General features: G+C 51.0%; 1 protein-coding gene across 2 annotated transcripts in view; it reads right to left on the reverse strand.

The window, feature by feature from the left end:
- Positions 1-19591, reverse strand: part of cadm2b (cell adhesion molecule 2b) — a 646038-nt gene that overhangs the window by 542422 nt on the left and 84025 nt on the right. For both annotated transcript variants that reach the window (XM_072513056.1, XM_072513057.1), the window contains exon 3: positions 1151-1303. In XM_072513056.1, coding sequence (XP_072369157.1) covers positions 1151-1303 — 153 coding nt within the window. The remainder of the gene's footprint in view (positions 1-1150; positions 1304-19591) is intronic.

Here is a 19591-nt window from a genome sequence, read left to right on the forward strand (position 1 = left end):
GGGGATTCCGAAGGTCACACCCTGTGTGGATTCCGAAGGTCATACCCTGCGGGGATTCTGGGGGGTCACAACCTGCGGGGATTCTGGGGGTCACACCCTGCGGGGATTCTGGGGGTCACACCCTGCGGGGATTCTGGGGGTCACACCCTGTGGGGATTCTGGGGGTCACACCCTGTGGGGATTCTGGGGGTCACACCCTGTGGGGATTCCGGGGGTCACGCCGTGCGGGGATTCCGGGGGTCACATCCTGCGGGGATTCTGGGGGTCACACCCTGCGGGGATTCTGGGGGTCACACCTTGCGGGGATTCTGGGGGTCACACCCTGCGGGGATTCTGGGGGCAGGTTCACGCCCTGCGTTGGGCTGGGCACAGTTTCCTCCCGATATGACAATGGGACCATTTCTCAGTCAGTATATTTGCTGTCACCAGTTGGATTTGAAGCGACAGAGCTCGAACCAGCTGTGGGCTCCTTTGACCAATTTATTATCCCGATTCAATTATTGTTTTATTCAACTCAAGGACTGGAGCTGAGTAATGCAGGCTGACACAGGCAATGCCTGATTGAGGGAGTGCTGCAGTGTTGTCGATGCTGTCCTTTGGAGGAGATGTTAAAATGAGGGTGTTAATATTGTGAAGCATAGCAGAAGCATTCTGGCCAATATTTATCCCTCAGTTAAGATCACAAGCAGAATGTTTGGTCGCCATCACCTTACTGTTTGGGAGAGTTTGCTGGGTGCAAATTGGTTTTGGTGTTTCAAACATGATAACAGTCACTTCACTTCAGAATATACTTCACCAGCTGTGAAGCACTTTGAAACACCCAGAGGGGTTGAGAATGTGGGCGAGATTATGAAGGGGTTGGATGGGGTAGACGTGGAGAAGATGCTTCAACATTCTCTAGAGACCATGAGGGTCTCACTGATCAATGCAATGGGGAATTCAGGAGAAACCCCTTTCTCCAGAGAGTGGAGAGAATGTGGAACTCATTATCACAGGGAGTGGTTGAGGGAGATTACATTGATGTATTTCAGGGAAAGTTGGATAAACATTTTCAGGAGGAAGGAATAGACGGATGTGCTGATCGGGTGAAGTTGGATAGGAGCATTGGGCAGAGTGGCATGTTTCTGTGCTGTGACTCTGTAATACTCACCCAGCACTATGAGAAATGCCTTGGCAGTCTTCACAGGCATAGTGAACAGGGAACACGTGTACTGTCCTTCATCTGAGAGCGTGACGTCGCTGATGTTAATGCTCAGCTCGTGCCATGAAGACCGCACCAGCTCAATCCGATTATCCCTCAGAGCTGAAAGAAACACAGGAGAGTAAGTCTTGGGTAACAGATTTCTGTGTTTAAGCAAATTAATTAGAAGTAGTAACGATTAATAAGGATTCTATTTTGCCCAAACTGCTCAGAGACTTGACTTTATCATGCACTGTCTGTTTGTAATGCAGATTTAGAAATTAATTTGCCTGCTCACACCATCAGCTCCTCTCAGACAACCAGTGGATTGGAACTGCAGAAAGATATTTATTCTGTCTCACTCTCTGCTGGCTAATAAGCAGGGCTGATTAAAATTGACCAGTAATCCTCAACTTGCTGGTATCACAATTAAGCAGTTGCTGTCTTTAACTTTTCTATTCTACGCCTCTGCAATAAGAATGGCCACTGTCGATCCATCGACTATCCTGTGACATAGACAGCTGAACACAGAAAATCCCAGCCTTTGCTATTACTTCTGTTTTTCATCTTTCTCAAACTGATGTGCAAAATGAAACTTTTCCGTTCATGATCTTAATGCCGGTATCGAACGTTCCCCCAAATTCGGGCAATTGTTTCCGGGTAGAGCTGTCTTAGCCATCGGTCCCAGCATCCATCTCTCTTTGTCGCCAATGTCCGTGCCAATCTGCCTCAGAGAGTGACTGTCTGTACACTGCAGGCTTACCCAGACAGCTGGGAAATGTAAAGGGCTGGAATGCATTGTCGACAGGAGGATTTAGCTTTATCACTTTAATTATAATTTACAATTTGTCATTTGTGGCCATTTAAATAGGGAGCACTTGTTCACTCACCATTAACAATTATCATCCCAATTGGCAATGCAAGTGAGTCAGCCGCAGACACAGGTTTTAGTGGTAAGTTCCAGACAGGTACACGTACCTCTCAAGTTTAGGTTTACTTCCCACTAGCCAAGTAAGCGAGGCAGTAAAACATTCACTGTGATCTAAAAGCACCTGAAAACGGGCAGTATTTAAAGAACTCTTACGCATCTTAAGCAAATATACATTCCTGAAGACACAAAAACCCAACAGGAACCGTAAATCAACCGTGGCTGACAAAATAATGAAGGAATGCGTTAGATCGAAGGTAGTGGCCCGGCCTGCCAACGTTCCACTTCTGATTAAAATGTTGGGGAACTAAATCTGATTTATTCCAACTAATGGCCTGTGTTTAAAGACCTTTCTTTCTGCAGTCAGTTCAATCTGCGGAATGTTCTAGTGCCACCTGCAGGAAGAGGGGGCTGTTTGAAAATCTGTTTGAAATCCTCAGGTGAAGGATTCTAATATTATCTCAGTGGGTCTGAGAGCCAGTCTGGTGCAGGTCATTCAACTGAAAGTGACTCCCCAGACAGAATTATATGCTCTGCATGTTCTAATTGAAGACAACCATTAAAAGATCCAAACGAACCGATGATTTCAAAACTTTGCATTCTTGGAAGATCACCAGCTACAAAGACTACAACATCAGCAGCAAAGATTCATCTCTCATCCCCAGTTTAATCCATGTTATTTTGAACCTTTCCTGTCACCCCCCCCCCCCACCCCCAGACTCTGTGTTATCTTGTGCGTGTCTGGGTGGAGGTGGGACGTGGTTAGGGGAATAATTAGATTAGCAGATCATTGTTCTGTCTTTGCCAGTGCATATTTATCTATTCTCTTGTTATAAATAAACAGGTTTAAAAATGTTTCAGTTACAAATCGGGTGCATGTAACTCATTGGAGCAGTCAAGGGTCAAAGATCTCCGGAAAATTCACAAATTATTGGTTAATCCATTTATGTCGGGACTCTGGGGCCTGTGGGACTGGGATTGACCGCGCTCTTGTCCAGGGTGATTGTGTTGTGGGTCCGGGGCCTGTGGGACTGGGATTGACCGCGCTCTTGTCCAGGGTGATTGTGTTGTGGGTCCGGGGTCTGTGGGACTGGGAATGACCGCCCGCTTGTCCAGGGTGATTGTGTTGTGGGTCCGGGGTCTGTGGGACTGGGATTGACCGGGGTCTGTGGGACTGGGATTGACCGGGGCCTGTGGGACTGGGATTGACCGGGGCCTGTGGGACTGGGATTGACCGGGGCCTGTGGGACTGGGATTGACCGCGCTCTTGTCCAGGGTGATTGTGTTGTGGGTCCGGGGCCTGTGGGACTGGGATTGACCGCGCTCTTGTCCAGGGTGATTGTGTTGTGGGTCCGGGGTCTGTGGGACTGGGAATGACCGCCCGCTTGTCCAGGGTGATTGTGTTGTGGGTCCGGGGTCTGTGGGACTGGGATTGACCGGGGTCTGTGGGACTGGGATTGACCGGGGCCTGTGGGACTGGGATTGACCGGGGCCTGTGGGACTGGGATTGACCGGGGCCTGTGGGACTGGGATTGACCGGGGCCTGTGGGACTGGGATTGACCGGGGCCTGTGGGACTGGGATTGACTGGGGTCTGTGGGACTGGGATTGACCGGGGTCTGTGGGACTGGGATTGACCGGAGCCTGTGGGACTGGGATTGACCGGGGCCTGTGGGACTGGGATTGACTGGGGTCTGTGGGACTGGGATTGACCGGGGCCTGTGGGACTGGGATTGACTGGGGTCTGTGGGACTGGGATTGACCGGGGTCTGTGGGACTGGGATTGACCGGGGCCTGTGGGACTGGGATTGACCGGGGCCTGTGGGACTGGGATTGACCGGAGCCTGTGGGACTGGGATTGACCGGGGTCTGTGGGACTGGGATTGACTGGGGTCTGTGGGACTGGGATTGACCGGGGTCTGTGGGACTGGGATTGACCGGGGCCTGTGGGACTGGGATTGACCGCCCGCTTGTCCAGGGTGATTGTGTTGTGGGTCCGGGGTCTGTGGGACTGGGATTGACCGCGCGCTTGTCCAGGGTGATTGTGTTGTGGGTCCGGGGTCTGTGGGACTGGGATTGACCGCCCGCTTGTCCAGGGTGATTGTGTTGTGGGTCCGGGGTCTGTTGGACTGGAGTTGACCGCGCGCTTGTCCAGGGTGATTGTGTTGTGGGTCCGGGGCCTGTGGGACTGGGATTGACCGGGGTCTGTGGGACTGGGATTGACCGGGGCCTGTGGGGCTGGGATGGACCGGGGTCTGTGGGACTGGGATTGACCGGGGTCTGTAGGACTGGGATTGACCGGGGTCTGTGGGGCTGGGATTGACCGGGGCCTGTGGGACTGGGATTGACCGGGGCCTGTGGGACTGGGATTGACCGGGGCCTGTGGGGCTGGGATTGACCGGGGCCTGTGGGGCTGGGATTGACCGGGGCCTGTGGGACTGGGATTGACCGGGGCCTGTGGGACTGGGATTGACCGGGGCCGGTGGGACTGGGATTGACCGGGGCCTGTGGGGCTGGGATTGACCGGGGCCTGTGGGACTGGGATTGACCGGGGCCTGTGGGACTGGGATTGACCGGGGTCTGTGGGACTGGGATTGACCGGGGTCTGTGGGACTGGGATTGACCGGGCGCTTGTCCAGGGTGATTGTGTTGTGGGTCCGGGGCCTGTGGGGCTGGAATTGACCGGGGTCTGTGGGACTGGGATTGACCGCGCGCTTGTCCAGGGTGATTGTGTTGTGGGTCCGGGGCCTGTGGGACTGGGATTGACCGGGGTCTGTGGGACTGGGATTGACCGGGGCCTGTGGGGCTGGAATTGACTGGGGTCTGTGGGACTGGGATTGACCGGGGTCTGTGGGACTGGGATTGACCGGGGTCTGTGGGACTGGGATTGACCGGGGTCTGTGGGACTGGGATTGACCGGGGTCTGTGGGACTGGGATTGACCGGGGTCTGTGGGACTGGGATTGACCGGGGCCTGTGGGACTGGGATTGACCGGGGTCTGTGGGACGGGGATTGACCGGGGTCTGTGGGACTGGAATTGACCGGGGTCTGTGGGACTGGGATTGACCGGGGCCTGTGGGACAGGGATTGACCGGGGCCTGTGGGACGGGGATTGACCGGGGCCTGTGGGACTGTGATTGACTGTGGTCTGTTGGACTGGAGTTGACCGGGCGCTTGTCCAGGGTGATTGTGTTGTGGGTCCGGGGTCTGTGGGACTGGGATTGACCGCGCTCTTGTCCAGGGTGATTGTGTTGTGGGTCCGGGGTCTGTGGGACTGGGATTGACCGCGCTCTTGTCCAGGGTGTCATAACACCTGTTAGTTTGTCGTTAGTAGGAAGAAAATGATCAGAAAATAATGATATGATTGGGCAGATGCAGCATGGATTTAAGTAATGGGAATCGTGTTTGACAAATGTCATAAACACTTTAATTACAGAAAAATGGTTCCCCTTCACGGACTAGGTGCATTCTGGAAGAAGTTGTTTTTTTTATAAAACATCATCCTCTAAAGGGTTAAAGCAAGGACTCTGACTGCTGCTGTTCATGAAAAAGACAGGATTTTAAAAGAAAAGGCAATTAAACAGTTTTGAAGAAGGTGGAAACCTCTTCATCCTTCACAAAAGGGTCATGTGGTGATTTATGGCTTTGAAAAAAAATGCCTGGAAAACTCTGTTGAAGGTTGGCAGGTTGTTTTTCCCTGGGGTGAGTTGAGTGGGGGAGCCGGGTGGGAGGGATTGTAGGGGTGAGGGCCAGGAGGAAGGGATGAGAGGGATGAACTGCTTGGAAAAGAAGGCAACAGCTCCTGATGCTCATGACCAAGTCCAAACTAAAAAGTGACTGGACATTCCTCCAAAGTCGCTCGAAGCTCTGAAATCAACTGATAGCATGTTTCTGTGAAGTTTGCCTCAAACGCAGTGCAAGAGTTTCGCAGACCTGCGCTTTGAGACCTGGAGACCACTTCACGGACCATCTATACTTTCCCCTTCAACAACTGACTTTTAACCTTTTAGCAAAATTCCTCAACTTCATTTTTATGCGTGTGAGAGAGTTAGGGCATTTAGATCATAGGTCATAGAATTTACAGTGCTGAAGGAGGCCATTCGGCCCATCGAGTCTGCACCGGCCCTTGGAAAGATCACCATACCTAAGCCCACAACACCACCCTATCCCCATAACCCAGTAACCCCATCTAACCTTTTTTTTGGACACTACAGGGCAATTTATCACAGCCAATCCACCTAACCTGCACAACTTTGGACTGTGGGAGGAAACCGGAGCACCCGGAGGAAACCCACGCACACACGGGGAGGATGTGCAGACTCCGCACAGACAGTGACCCAAGCCGGGAATCGAACCTGGGACCCTGGAGCTGTGAAGCAACTGTGCTAACCACTGTGCTACCGTGCTGCCCTTTAGAAAGTGTAATTATATTTTATACTGTCTGTGCAGCATGGTGGTATAAAGTTAGCACTGTTGACTCACAGCTTCAGGGTCCTGGGTTCAATTAATGCCTCGGGAGTTTGCATGTTCTCCCCATGTCTTCGTGGGTTTCCCCCGGGTGCTCCGGTTTCCTCCCACAGTCCAAAGATGTGCAGGTTAGGTGGATTGACCATGTTAAATTGCCGCTTAGTGTCCAAAAAGGTTAGGTGGGGTTACTGGGCTCCGGGGATAGAGTGGATGTGTGGGCTTCAGTAGGGTGTTCTTTCCAAAGGTCAATGCAGACTCGATGGGCCGAATGGCCTCCGTCTGCATTGTAAATTCTATGATTCTACACAGAGATTACGATATCAGCGTCGGGCAACGGAGAATTCCGCCCAGAAAAGCAGAGTCATTTCCAAATGAGGAGAGGTTGGTAATGTTCATGTCCAATCCAGTCCAAATGGTGTCTTGTTCCGGAGTCACCAAATGCTGGCATACAGGTGCAGAAATAATTCAGAAGCAAATGTTTGCTGGCCTTTCGTGTCGGAGGATTTGGCTAGAGGAGTAAAGCTGCCTTGCTGCAATTGTAGAGAGCCTTGGTGACATCACAGCTGGTGAACTGTGTATGGTTCTGGTCTCCTTATCTAAGAAAGGACATATTTACCCAGAGAGAATTTAACAAAGCCTCAACAGACTGATTGCTGAGGATTATTTTGTGAGGGGAGGTTGAGGAAACTGGGCTGATGTTATCTAGAGTTAATAAGAATGAGAGGAGAAATAATTGATATTTAAAAATACTTCTAATTGAGTGCTGTACCTGTCCTGGGAGTGTTTGATGGGGCAGTGTCGAGGGAGCTTTACTCTGTATCTAACCCCGTGCTGTACCTGTCCTGGGAGTGTTTGATGGGGACAGTGTAGAGGCAGCTTTACACTGTATCTAACCCCGACCTGTACCTGTCCTGGGTGTGTTTGATGGGGACAGTGTAGAGGGAGTTTCACTCTGTATCTAACCCCTTGCTGTACCTGTCCTGGGAGTGTTTGATGAGGACAGTGTAGAGGGAGCTTTACTCTGTATCTAACCCCGTGCTGTACCTGTCCCAGGTGTGTTTGATAGGGACAGTGTAGAGGGAGCTTCACTCTGTATCTAACCCCGTGCTGTACCAGTCCTGGGAGTGTTTGATGGGGACAGTGTAAAGGGAGCTTTACTCTGTATCTAACCCCATGCTGTACCTATCTTGGGAATAGTACGAAGTCTTACAACACCAGGTTAAAGTCCAACAGGTTTGTTTCGATGTCACTAGCTTTCGGAGCGCTGCTCCTTCCTCAGGTGAATGAAGAGGTCTGTTCCAGAAACACATATATAGACAAATTCAAAGATGCCAAACAATGCTAGGAATTCGAGCATTAGCAGGTGATTAAATCTTTACAGATCCAGAAATGGGGTAACCCCAGGTTAAAGAGGTGTGAATTGTACCAAGCCAGGACAGTTGGTAGGATTTCGCAGGCCAGATGGTGGGGGATGAATGAAATGCGACATGAATCCCAGGTCCCGGTTGAGGCCGCACTCATGTGTGCGGAACTTGGCTATAAGTTTCTGCTCGGCGATTCTGCGTTGTCGCGGGTCCTGAAGGCCGCCTTGGAGAACGCTTACCCGGAGATCAGAGGCTGAATGCCCTTGACTGCTGAAGTGTTCCCCGACTGGAAGGGAACATTCCTGCCTGGTGATTGTTGCGCGATGTCCGTTCATTCGTTGTCGCAGCGTCTGCATGGTCTCGCCAATGTACCACGCTTCGGGACATCCTTTCCTGCAGCGTATGAGGTAGACAACGTTGGCCGAGTCGCACGAGTATGTACCGCGTACCTGGTGGGTGGTGTTCTCACGTGTAATAGTAGTATCCATGTCGATGACCTGGCACGTCTTGCAGAGATTGCCATGACAGGGTTGTGTGGTGTCGTGGTCACTGTTCTGAAGACTGGGTAGTTTGCTGCAAACAATGGTTCGTTTGAGGTTGCGCGGTTGTTTTGAAGGCAAGTAGTGGGGGTGTGGGGATGACCTTGGCAAGATGTTCATCGTCATCAATGACGTGTTGAAGGCTGTGAAGAAGATGACGTAGTTTCTCCGCTCCGGGAAAGTACTGGACGACGAAGAGTATTCTGTCGGTTGTGTCCATGTTTGTCTTCTGAGGACTGTCGCCTGTAGAGTTTTTCGAGGAGGTCACTAAGATGATTGATGCAGGTAGGGCAGTAGATGTTGTCTATATGGACTTCAGTAAGGCCTTTGACAAGGTCCCTCATGGTAGACTAGTACAAAAGGTGAAGTCACACGGGATCAGGGGTGAACTGGCAAGGTGGATACAGAACTGGCTAGGCCATAGAAGGCAGAGGGTAGCAATGGAGGGATGCTTTTCTAATTGGAGGGCTGTGACCAGTGGTGTTCCACAGGGATCAGTGCTGGGACCTTTGCTCTTTGTAGTATATATAAATGATTTGGAGGAAAATGTAACTGGTCTGATTAGTAAGTTTGCAGACGACACAAAGGTTGGTGGAATTGCGGATAGCGATGAGGACTGTCGGAGGATACAGCAGGATTTAGATTGTCTGGAGACTTGGGCGGAGAGATGGCAGATGGAGTTTAATCCGGACAAATGTGAGGTAATGCATTTTGGAAGGTCTAATGCAGGTAGGGAATATACAGTGAATGGTAGAACCCTCAAGAGTATTGAAAGTCAAAGAGATCTAGGAGTACAGGTTCACAGGTCATTGAAAGGGGCAACACAGGTGGAGAAGGTAGTCAAGAAGGCATACGGCATGCTTGCCTTCATTGGCCGGGGCATTGAGTATAAGAATTGGCAAGTCATGTTGCAGCTGTGTAGAACCTTAGTTAGGCCACACTTGGAGTATAGTGTTCAATTCTGGTCGCCACACTACCAGAAGGATGTGGAGGCTTTAGAGAGGGTGCAGAAGAGATTTACCAGAATGTTGCCTGGTATGGAGGGCATTAGCTATGAGGAGCGGTTGAATAAACTCGGTTTGTTCTCACTGGACCGAAGGAGGTTGAGGGGAGACCTGATAGAGGTATACAAAATTATGAGGGGCATAGACAGAGTGGATAGTCAGAGGCTTTTCCCCAGGGTAGAGGGGTCAATTACTAGGGGGCATAGGTTTAAGGTGAGAGGGGCAAGGTTTAGAGTAGATGTACGAGGCAGGTTTTTTACGCAGAGGGTAGTGGGTGCCTGGAACTCGCTACCGGAGGAGGTGGTGGAAGCAGGGACGATAGTGACATTTAAGGGGCATCTTGACAAATACATGAATAGGATGGGAATAGAGGGATACGGACCCAGGAAGAGTAGGAGATTGTAGTTTAGTCGGGCAGCATGGTCGGCACGGGCTTGGAGGGCCGAAGGGCCTGTTCCTGTGCTGTACATTTCTTTGTTCTTTGTTTGTTCTTTGAGGAGGTCGGTCCGGTTTTTCGCTGTGGCGCATTGGAACTGTCGATCGATGAGTCGAGCGCCATATCCCGTTCGTACGAGGGCATCTTTCAACGTCTGTAGATGTCTGTTACGCTCCTCCTCGTCTGAGCAGATCCTGTGTATACGGAGCGCTTGTCCATAGAGGATGGCTTCTTTAATGTGTTTAGGGTGGAAGCTGGAGAAGTGGAGCATCATGAGGTTATCCGTGGGTTTGCGGTAAAGCGAAGTGCTGAGGTGACCGTCCTTGATGGAGACGAGTGTGTACAAGAATGCAACTGATTTCACATCATATCTTGGGAATGTTTGATGGGAACAGTGCAGAGGGAGCTTTACTCTGTATCTAACCCCGTGCTGTACCTGTCCTGGGAGTGTTTGATGGGGACAGTGTAGCGGGAGCTTTACTCTGTATCTAACCCCGTGCTGTACCTGTCCTGCGAGTGTTTGATAGGGACAGTGTAGAGAGAGCTTTACTCTGTATCTAACCCCGTGCTGTACCTGTCCTGGGAGTGTTTGATGGGAACAGTGCAGAGGGAGCTTTACTCTGTATCTAACCCCATGCTGTACCTGTCCTGGGAGTGTTTGATGGGGACAGTGTAGAGGGAGCTTTACTCTGTATCTAACCCCGTGCTGTACCTGTCCTGGGAGTGTTTGATGGGGACAGTGTAGAGGGAGCTTTACTCTGTATCTAACCCCGTGCTGTACCTGTCCTGGGAGTGTTTGATGGGGACAGTGTAGAGGGAGCTTTACTCTGTATCTAACCCTGTTCTCTACCTGTCCTGGGAGTGTTTAATGGGGACAGTGTAGGGGGAGCTTTACTCTGTATCTAACCCCGTGCTGTACCTGTCCTGGGAGTGTTTGATGGGGACAGTGTAGAGGGAGCTTTACTCTGTATCTAACCCCGTGCTGTACCTGTCCTGGGAGTGTTTGATGGGGACAGTGTAGAGGGAGCTTTACTCTGTATCTAACCCCGTGCTGTACCTGTCCTGGAAGTGTTTGATGCGGACAGTGTAGAGGGAGCTTTACTCTGTATCTAACCCCATGCTGTACCTGTCCTGGGAGTGTTTGATGGGGACAGTGTAGAGGGAGCTTTACTCTGTATCTAACCCCATGCTGTACCTGTCCTGGGAGTATTTGATGGGGACAGTGTAGAGGGAGCTTTTCTCTGTATCTAACCCCGTGCTGTACCTGTCCTGGGAGTGTTTGATGGGGGCAGTATAGACGGAGCTTTAGTCTGTATCTAACCCCACGCTGTACCTGTCCTGGGAGTGTTTGATGGGGACAGTGTAGAGGGAGCTTTACTCTGTATCTAACCGTCTGCTGCACCTGTCCTGGGAGAGTTTGATGGGGGCAGTGTAGAGGGAGCTTTACTCTGTATCTAACCCCGTGCTGTACCTGTCCTGGGAGCATTTGATGGGGACAGTGTAGAGGGAGCTTTACTCTGTATCTAACCCCGTGCTGCACCTGTCCTGGGAGTATTTGATGGGGGCAGTGTAGAGGGAGCTTTACTCTGTATCTAACCCCGTGCTGTACCTGTCCTGGGAGTGTTTGATGGGGGCAGTGTAGAGGGAGCTTTACTCTGTATCTAACCCCGTGCTGCACCTGTCCTGGGAGTGTTTGATGGGGACAGTGTAGAGAGAGCTTTACTCTGTATCTAACCCCGTGCTGTACCTGTCCTGGGAGTGTTTGATGGGGACAGTGTAGAGAGAGCTTTACTCTGTATCTAACCCCGTGCTGTACCTGTCCTGGGAGTGTTTGATGGGGACAGTGTAGAGGGAGCTTTACTCTGTATCTAACCCCATGCTGTACCTGTCCTGGGAGTGTTTGAAGAGGACAGTGTAGAGGGAGCTTTATTCTGTATCTAACCCCGTGCTGTACCTGTCCTGGGAGTGTTTGATGGGGACAGTGTAGAGGGAGCTTTATTCTGTATCTAACCCCATGCTGTACCTGTCCTGGGAGTGTTGATGGGGACAGTGTAGAGGGAGCTTTACTCTGTATCTAACCTCGTGCTGTACCTGTGCTGGGAGTGTTTGATGGGGACAGTGTAGAGGGAGCTTTACTCTGCATCTAACCCCGTGCTGTACCTGTCCTGGCAGAGTGTGATGGGGGACAGTGTAGAGGGAGCTTTACTCTGTATCTAACCCCGTGCTGTACCTGTGCTGGGAGTGTTTGATGGGGACAGTGTAGAGGGAGCTTTACTCTGTATCTAACCCCGTGCTGTACCTGTCCTGGGAGAGTGTGATGGGGGACAGTGTAGAGCGAGCTTTACTCTGCATCTAACCCCGTGCTGTACCTGTCCTGGGAGTGTTTGATGGGGACAGTGTAGAGGGAGCTTTACTCTGTATCTAACCCGTGCTGTACCAGTCCTGGGAGTGTTTGATGGGGACAGTGTAGAGGGAGCTTTACTATGTATCTAACCCCGTGCTGTACCTGTCCTGGGAGAGTGTGATGGGGACAGTGTAGAGGGAGCTTTGCTCTGTATCTAACCCCGTGCTGTACCTGTCCTGGGAGTGTTTGATGGGGGACAGTGTAGAGGGAGCTTTACTCTGTACCTAACCCTGTGCTGTACCTGTCCTGGGAGTGTTTGATGGGGGACAGTGTAGAGGGAGCTTTACTCTGTATCTAACCCAGTGCTGTACCTGTCCTGGGAGTTTTGTGGGCAGTGATGAGGGAGCTTTACTCTGTATCTAACCCCGTGCTGTACCTGTCCTGGGAGTGTTTGATGGGGACAGTGTAGAGGGAGCTTTACTCTGTATCTAACCCCGTGCTGTACCTGTCCTGGGAGTGTTTGATGGGGACAGTATAGAGGGAGCTTTACTCTATATCTAACCCCGTGCTGTACCTGTCCCAGGTGTGTTTGATAGGGACAGTGTAGAGGGAGCTTCACTCTGTATCTAACCCCGTGCTGTACCTGTCCTGGGAGTGTTTGATGGGGACAGTGTAAAGGGAGCTTTACTCTGTATCTAACCCCATGCTGTACCTATCTTGGGAATAGTACGAAGTCTTACAACACCAGGTTAAAGTCCAACAGGTTTGTTTCGATGTCACTAGCTTTCGGAGCACTGCTCCTTCCTCAGGTGAATGAAGAGGTCTGTTCCAGAAACACATATATAGACAAATTCAAAGATGCCAAACAATGCTAGGAATTCGAGCATTAGCAGGTGATTAAATCTTTACAGATCCAGAAATGGGGTAACCCCAGGTTAAAGAGGTGTGAATTGTGTCAAGCCAGGACAGTTGGTAGGATTTCGCAGGCCAGATGGTGGGGGATGAATGTAATGTGACATGAATCCCAGGTCCCGGTTGAGGCCGCACTCATGTGTGCGGAACTTGGCTATAAGTTTCTGCTCGGCGATTCTGCGTTGTCGCGGGTCCTGAAGGCCGCCTTGGAGAACGCTTACCCGGAGATCAGAGGCTGAATGCCCTTGACTGCTGAAGTGTTCCCCGACTGGAAGGGAACATTCCTGCCTGGTGATTGTTGCGCGATGTCCGTTCATTCGTTGTCGCAGCGTCTGCATGGTCTCGCCAATGTACCACGCTTCGGGACATCCTTTCCTGCAGCGTATGAGGTAGACAACGTTGGCCGAGTCGCACGAGTATGTACCGCGTACCTGGTGGGTGGTGTTCGCACGTGTAATAGTGGTATCCATGTCGATGATCTGGCATGTCTTGCAGAGATTGCCATGGCAGGGTTGTGTGGTGTCGTGGTCACTGTTCTGAAGACTGGGTAGTTTGCTGCAAACAATGGTTTGTTTGAGGTTGCGCGGTTGTTTGAAGGCAAGTAGTGGGGGGGTGGGGATGACCTTGGCAAGATGTTCATCGTCATCAATGACGTGTTGAAGGCTGTGAAGAAGATGACGTAGTTTCTCCGCTCCGGGAAAGTACTGGACGACGAAGAGTATTCTGTCGGTTGTGTCCATGTTTGTCTTCTGAGGACTGTCGCCTGTAGAGTTTTTCGAGGAGGTCACTAAGATGATTGATGCAGGTAGGGCAGTAGATGTTGTCTATATGGACTTCAGTAAGGCCTTTGACAAGGTCCCTCATGGTAGACTAGTACAAAAGGTGAAGTCACACGGGATCAGGGGTGAGCTGGCAAGGTGGATACAGAACTGGCTAGGCCATAGAAGGCAGAGAGTAGCAATGGAGGGATGCTTTTCTAATTGGAGGGCTGTGACCAGTGGTGTTCCACAGGGATCAGTGCTGGGACCTTTGCTCTTTGTAGTATATATAAATGATTTGGAGGAAAATGTAACTGGTCTGATTAGTAAGTTTGCAGACGACACAAAGGTTGGTGGAATTGCGGATAGCGATGAGGACTGTCGGAGGATACAGCAGGATTTAGATTGTCTGGAGACTTGGGCGGAGAGATGGCAGATGGAGTTTAATCCGGACAAATGTGAGGTAATGCATTTTGGAAGGTCTAATGCAGGTAGGGAATATACAGTGAATGGTAGAATCCTCAAGAGTATTGAAAGTCAAAGAGATCTAGGAGTACAGGTTCACAGGTCATTGAAAGGGGCAACACAGGTGGAGAAGGTAGTCAAGAAGGCATACGGCATGCTTGCCTTCATTGGCCGGGGCATTGAGTATAAGAATTGGCAAGTCATGTTGCAGCTGTATAGAACCTTAGTTAGGCCACACTTGGAGTATAGTGTTCAATTCTGGTCGCCACACTACCAGAAGGATGTGGAGGCTTTAGAGAGGGTGCAGAAGAGATTTACCAGAATGTTGCCTGGTATAACAAAGAACAAAGAACAAAGAAATGTACAGCACAGGAACAGGCCCTTCGGCCCTCCAAGCCCGCGCGGACCATACTGCCCGACTAAACTACAATCTTCTACACTTCCTGGGTCCGTATCCTTCTATTCCCATCCTATTCATATATTTGTCAAGAATGGAGGGCATTAGCTATGAGGAGCGGTTGAATAAACTCGGTTTGTTCTCACTGGATCGAAGGAGGTTGAGGGGAGACCTGATAGAGGTATACAAAATTATGAGGGGCATAGACAGAGTGGATAGTCAGAGGCTTTTCCCCAGGGTAGAGGGGTCAATTACTAGGGGGCATAGGTTTAAGGTGAGAGGGGCAAGGTTTAGAGTAGATGTACGAGGCAGGTTTTTTACGCAGAGGGTAGTGGGTGCCTGGAACTCGCTACCGGAGGAGGTGGTGGAAGCAGGGACGATAGTGACATTTAAGGGGCATCTTGACAAATACATGAATAGGATGGGAATAGAGGGATACGGACCCAGGAAGAGTAGGAGATTGTAGTTTAGTCGGGCAGCATGGTCGGCACGGGCTTGGAGGGCCGAAGGGCCTGTTCCTGTGCTGTACATTTCTTTGTTCTTTGTTTGTTCTTTGAGGAGGTCGGTCCGGTTTTTCGCTGTGGCGCATTGGAACTGTCGATCGATGAGTCGAGCGCCATATCCCGTTCGTACGAGGGCATCTTTCAACGTCTGTAGATGTCTGTTACGCTCCTCCTCGTCTGAGCAGATCCTGTGTATACGGAGCACTTGTCCATAGAGGATGGCTTCTTTAATGTGTTTAGGGTGGAAGCTGGAGAAGTGGAGCATCATGAGTTTATCCGTGGGTTTGCGGTAAAGCGAAGTGCTGAGGTGACCGTCCTTGATGGAGACGAGTGTGTACAAGAATGCAGCTGATTTCACATCATATCTTGGGAATGTTTGATGGGAACAGTGCAGAGGGAGCTTTACTCTGTATCTAACCCCGTGCTGTACCTGTCCTGGGAGTATTTGATGGGGACAGTGTAGAGGGAGCTTTACTTTGTATCTAACCCCGTGCTGTACCTGTCCCGGGAGTGTTTGATGGGAACAGTGCAGAGGGAGCTTTACTCTGTATCTAACCCCGTGCTGTACCTGTCCTGGGAGTGTTTGATGGGGACAGTGTAGAGGGAGCTTTACTCTGTATCTAACCCCCTGCTGTACCTGTCCTGGGAGTGTTTGGTGGGGACAGTGTAGAGGGAGCTTTACTCTGTATCTAACCCCGTGCTGTACCTGTCCTGGGAGTGTTTGATGGGGACAGTGTAGAGGGAGCTTTACTCTGTATCTAACCCCGTGCTGTACCTGCCCTGGAAGTGTTTGATGGGGACGGTGTAGAGGGAGCTTTACTCTGTATCTAACCCCGTGCTGTACCTGTCCTGGGAGTGTTTGATGGGGACAGTGTAGAGGGAGCTTAACTCTGTATCTAACCCTGTTCTCTACCTGTCCTGGTAGTGTTTAATGGGGACAGTGTAGGGGGAGCTTTACTCTGTATCTAACCCCGTGCTGTACCTGTCCTGGGAGTGTTTGATGGGGACAGTGTAGAGGGAGCTTTACTCTGTATCTAACCCCGTGCTGTACCTGTCCTGGGAGTGTTTGATGGGGACAGTGTAGAGGGAGCTTTACTCTGTATCTAACCCCGTGCTGTACCTGTCCTGGAAGTGTTTGATGGGGCAGTGTAGAGGGAGCTTTACTCTGTATCTAACCCCATGCTGTACCTGTCCTGGGAGTGTTTGATGGGGACAGTGTAGAGGGAGCTTTACTCTGTATCTAACCCCATGCTGTACCTGTCCTGGGAGTATTTGATGGGGACAGTGTAGAGGGAGCTTTTCTCTGTATCTAACCCCGTGCTGTACCTGTCCTGGGAGTGTTTGATGGGGACAGTATAGACGGAGCTTTACTCTGTATCTAACCCCACGCTGTACCTGTCCTGGGAGTGTTTGATGGGGACAGTGTAGAGGGAGCTTAACTCTGTATCTAACCATCTGCTGCACCTGTCCTGGGAGTGTTTGATGGGGGCAGTGTAGCGGGAGCTTTACTCTGTATCTAACCCCGTGCTGTACCTGTCCTGGGAGCATTTGATGGGGACAGTGTAGAGGGAGCTTTACTCTGTATCTAACCCCGTGCTGCACCTGTCCTGGGAGTATTTGATGGGGGCAGTGTAGAGGGAGCTTTACTCTGTATCTAACCCCGTGCTGTACCTGTCCTGGGAGTGTTTGATGGGGACAGTGTAGAGAGAGCTTTACTCTGTATCTAACCCCGTGCTGTACCTGTCCTGGGAGTGTTTGATGGGGACAGTGTAGAGAGAGCTTTACTCTGTATCTAACCCCGTGCTGTACCTGTCCTGGGAGTGTTTGATGGGGACAGTGTAGAGGGAGCTTTACTCTGTATCTAACCCCATGCTGTACCTGTCCTGGGAGTGTTTGAAGAGGACAGTGTAGAGGGAGCTTTACTCTGTATCTAACCCCGTGCTGTACCTGTCCTGGGAGCGTTTGATGGGGACAGTGTAGAGGGAGCTTTACTCTGTGTCTAACCCCGTGCTGCACCTGTCCTGGGAGTATTTGATGGGGGCAGTGTAGAGGGAGCTTTAATCTGTATCTAACCCCGTGCTGCACCTGTCCTGGGAGTGTTTGATGGGGACAGTGTAGAGAGAGCTTTACTCTGTATCTAACCCCGTGCTGTACCTGTCCTGGGAGTGTTTGATGGGGACAGTGTAGAGAGAGCTTTACTCTGTATCTAACCCCGTGCTGTACCTGTCCTGGGAGTGTTTGATGGGGACAGTGTAGAGGGAGCTTTACTCTGTATCTAACCCCATGCTGTACCTGTCCTGGGAGTGTTTGAAGAGGACAGTGTAGAGGGAGCTTTATTCTGTATCTAACCCCGTGCTGTACCTGTCCTGGGAGTGTTTGATGGGGACAGTGTAGAGGGAGCTTTATTCTGTATCTAACCCCATGCTGTACCTGTCCTGGGAGTGTTGATGGGGACAGTGTAGAGGGAGCTTTACTCTGTATCTAACCTCGTGCTGTACCTGTGCTGGGAGTGTTTGATGGGGACAGTGTAGAGGGAGCTTTACTCTGTATCTAACCCCGTGCTGTACCTGTCCTGGCAGAGTGTGATGGGGACAGTGTAGAGGGAGCTTTACTCTGTATCTAACCCCGTGCTGTACCTGTGCTGGGAGTGTTTGATGGGGACAGTGTAGAGGGAGCTTTACTCTGTATCTAACCCCGTGCTGTACCTGTCCTGGGAGAGTGTGATGGGGGACAGTGTAGAGGGAGCTTTACTCTGCATCTAACCCCGTGCTGTACCTGTCCTGGGAGTGTTTGATGGGGACAGTGTAGAGGGAGCTTTACTCTGTATCTAACCCGTGCTGTACCAGTCCTGGGAGTGTTTGATGGGGACAGTGTAGAGGGAGCTTTACTATGTATCTAACCCCGTGCTGTACCTGTCCTGGGAGAGTGTGATGGGGACAGTGTAGAGGGAGCTTTGCTCTGTATCTAACCCCGTGCTGTACCTGTCCTGGGAGTGTTTGATGGGGGACAGTGTAGAGGGAGCTTTACTCTGTACCTAACCCTGTGCTGTACCTGTCCTGGGAGTGTTTGATGGGGACAGTGCAGAGGGAGCTTTACTCTGTATCTAACCCCGTGCTGTACCTGTCCTGGGAGTGTTTGATGGGGGACAGTGTAGAGGGAGCTTTACTCTGTATCTAACCCCGTGCTGTACCTGTCCTGGGAGTGTTTGATGGGGACAGTGTAGAATGAGCTTTACTCTGTATCTAACCCCGTGCTGTACCTGTCCTGGGAGTGTTTGATGGGGACAGTGTAGAATGAGCTTTACTCTGTATCTAACCCAGTGCTGTACCTGTCCTGGGAGTTTTGTGGGCAGTGATGAGGGAGCTTTACTCTGTATCTAACCCCGTGCTGTACCTGTCCTGGGAGTGTTTGATGGGGGACAGTGTAGAGGGAGCTTTACTCTGTATCTAACCCCGTGCTGTACCTGTCCTGGGAGTGTTTGATGGGGACAGTGTAGAGGGAGCTTTACTCTGTATCTAACCCCGTGCTGTACCTGTCCTGGGAGTGTTTGATGGGGACAGTGTAGAGGGAGCTTTACTCTGTGTCTAACCCCGTGCTGTACCTGTCCTGGGAGTGTTTGATGGGGACAGTGTAGAGGGAGCTTTACTCTGTATCTAACCCCGTGCTGTACCTGTCCTGGGAGTGTTTGATGGGGACAGTGTAGAGGGAGCTTTACTCTGTATCTAACCCCGTGCTGTACCTGTCCTGGGAGTGTTTGATGGGGACAGTGTAGAGGGAGCTTTACTCTGTATCTAACCCCGTGCTGTGTCTATCCTGGGAGTGTTTGATGGGGACAGTGTAGAGAGAGCTTTACTCTGTATCTAACCCCGTGCTGTACCTGTCCTGGGAGTGTTTGATGGGGACAGTGTAGAGGGAGCTTTACTCTGTATCTAACCCCGTGCTGTACCTGTCCTGGGAGTGTTTGATGGGGACAGTGTAGAGGGAGCTTTACTCTGTATCTAACCCCGTGCTGTGTCTATCCTGGGAGTGTTTGATGGGGACAGTGTAGAGAGAGCTTTACTCTGTATCTAACCCCGTGCTGTACCTGTCCTGGGAGTGTTTGATGGGGACAGTGTAGAGGGAGCTTTACTCTGTATCTAACCCCGTGCTGTACCTGTCCTGGGAGTGTTTGATGGGGACAGTGTAGAGGGAGCTTTACTCTGTATCTAACCCCGTGCTGTACCTGTCCTGGGAGTGTTTGATGGGGACAGTGTAGAGGGAGCTTTACTCTGTATCTAACCCCGTGCTGTGTCTAT

The sequence above is a fragment of the Scyliorhinus torazame genome, chromosome 8 (assembly GCF_047496885.1).
Source record: "Scyliorhinus torazame isolate Kashiwa2021f chromosome 8, sScyTor2.1, whole genome shotgun sequence".
In the NCBI taxonomy this organism is placed as follows: domain Eukaryota; kingdom Metazoa; phylum Chordata; class Chondrichthyes; order Carcharhiniformes; family Scyliorhinidae; genus Scyliorhinus; species Scyliorhinus torazame.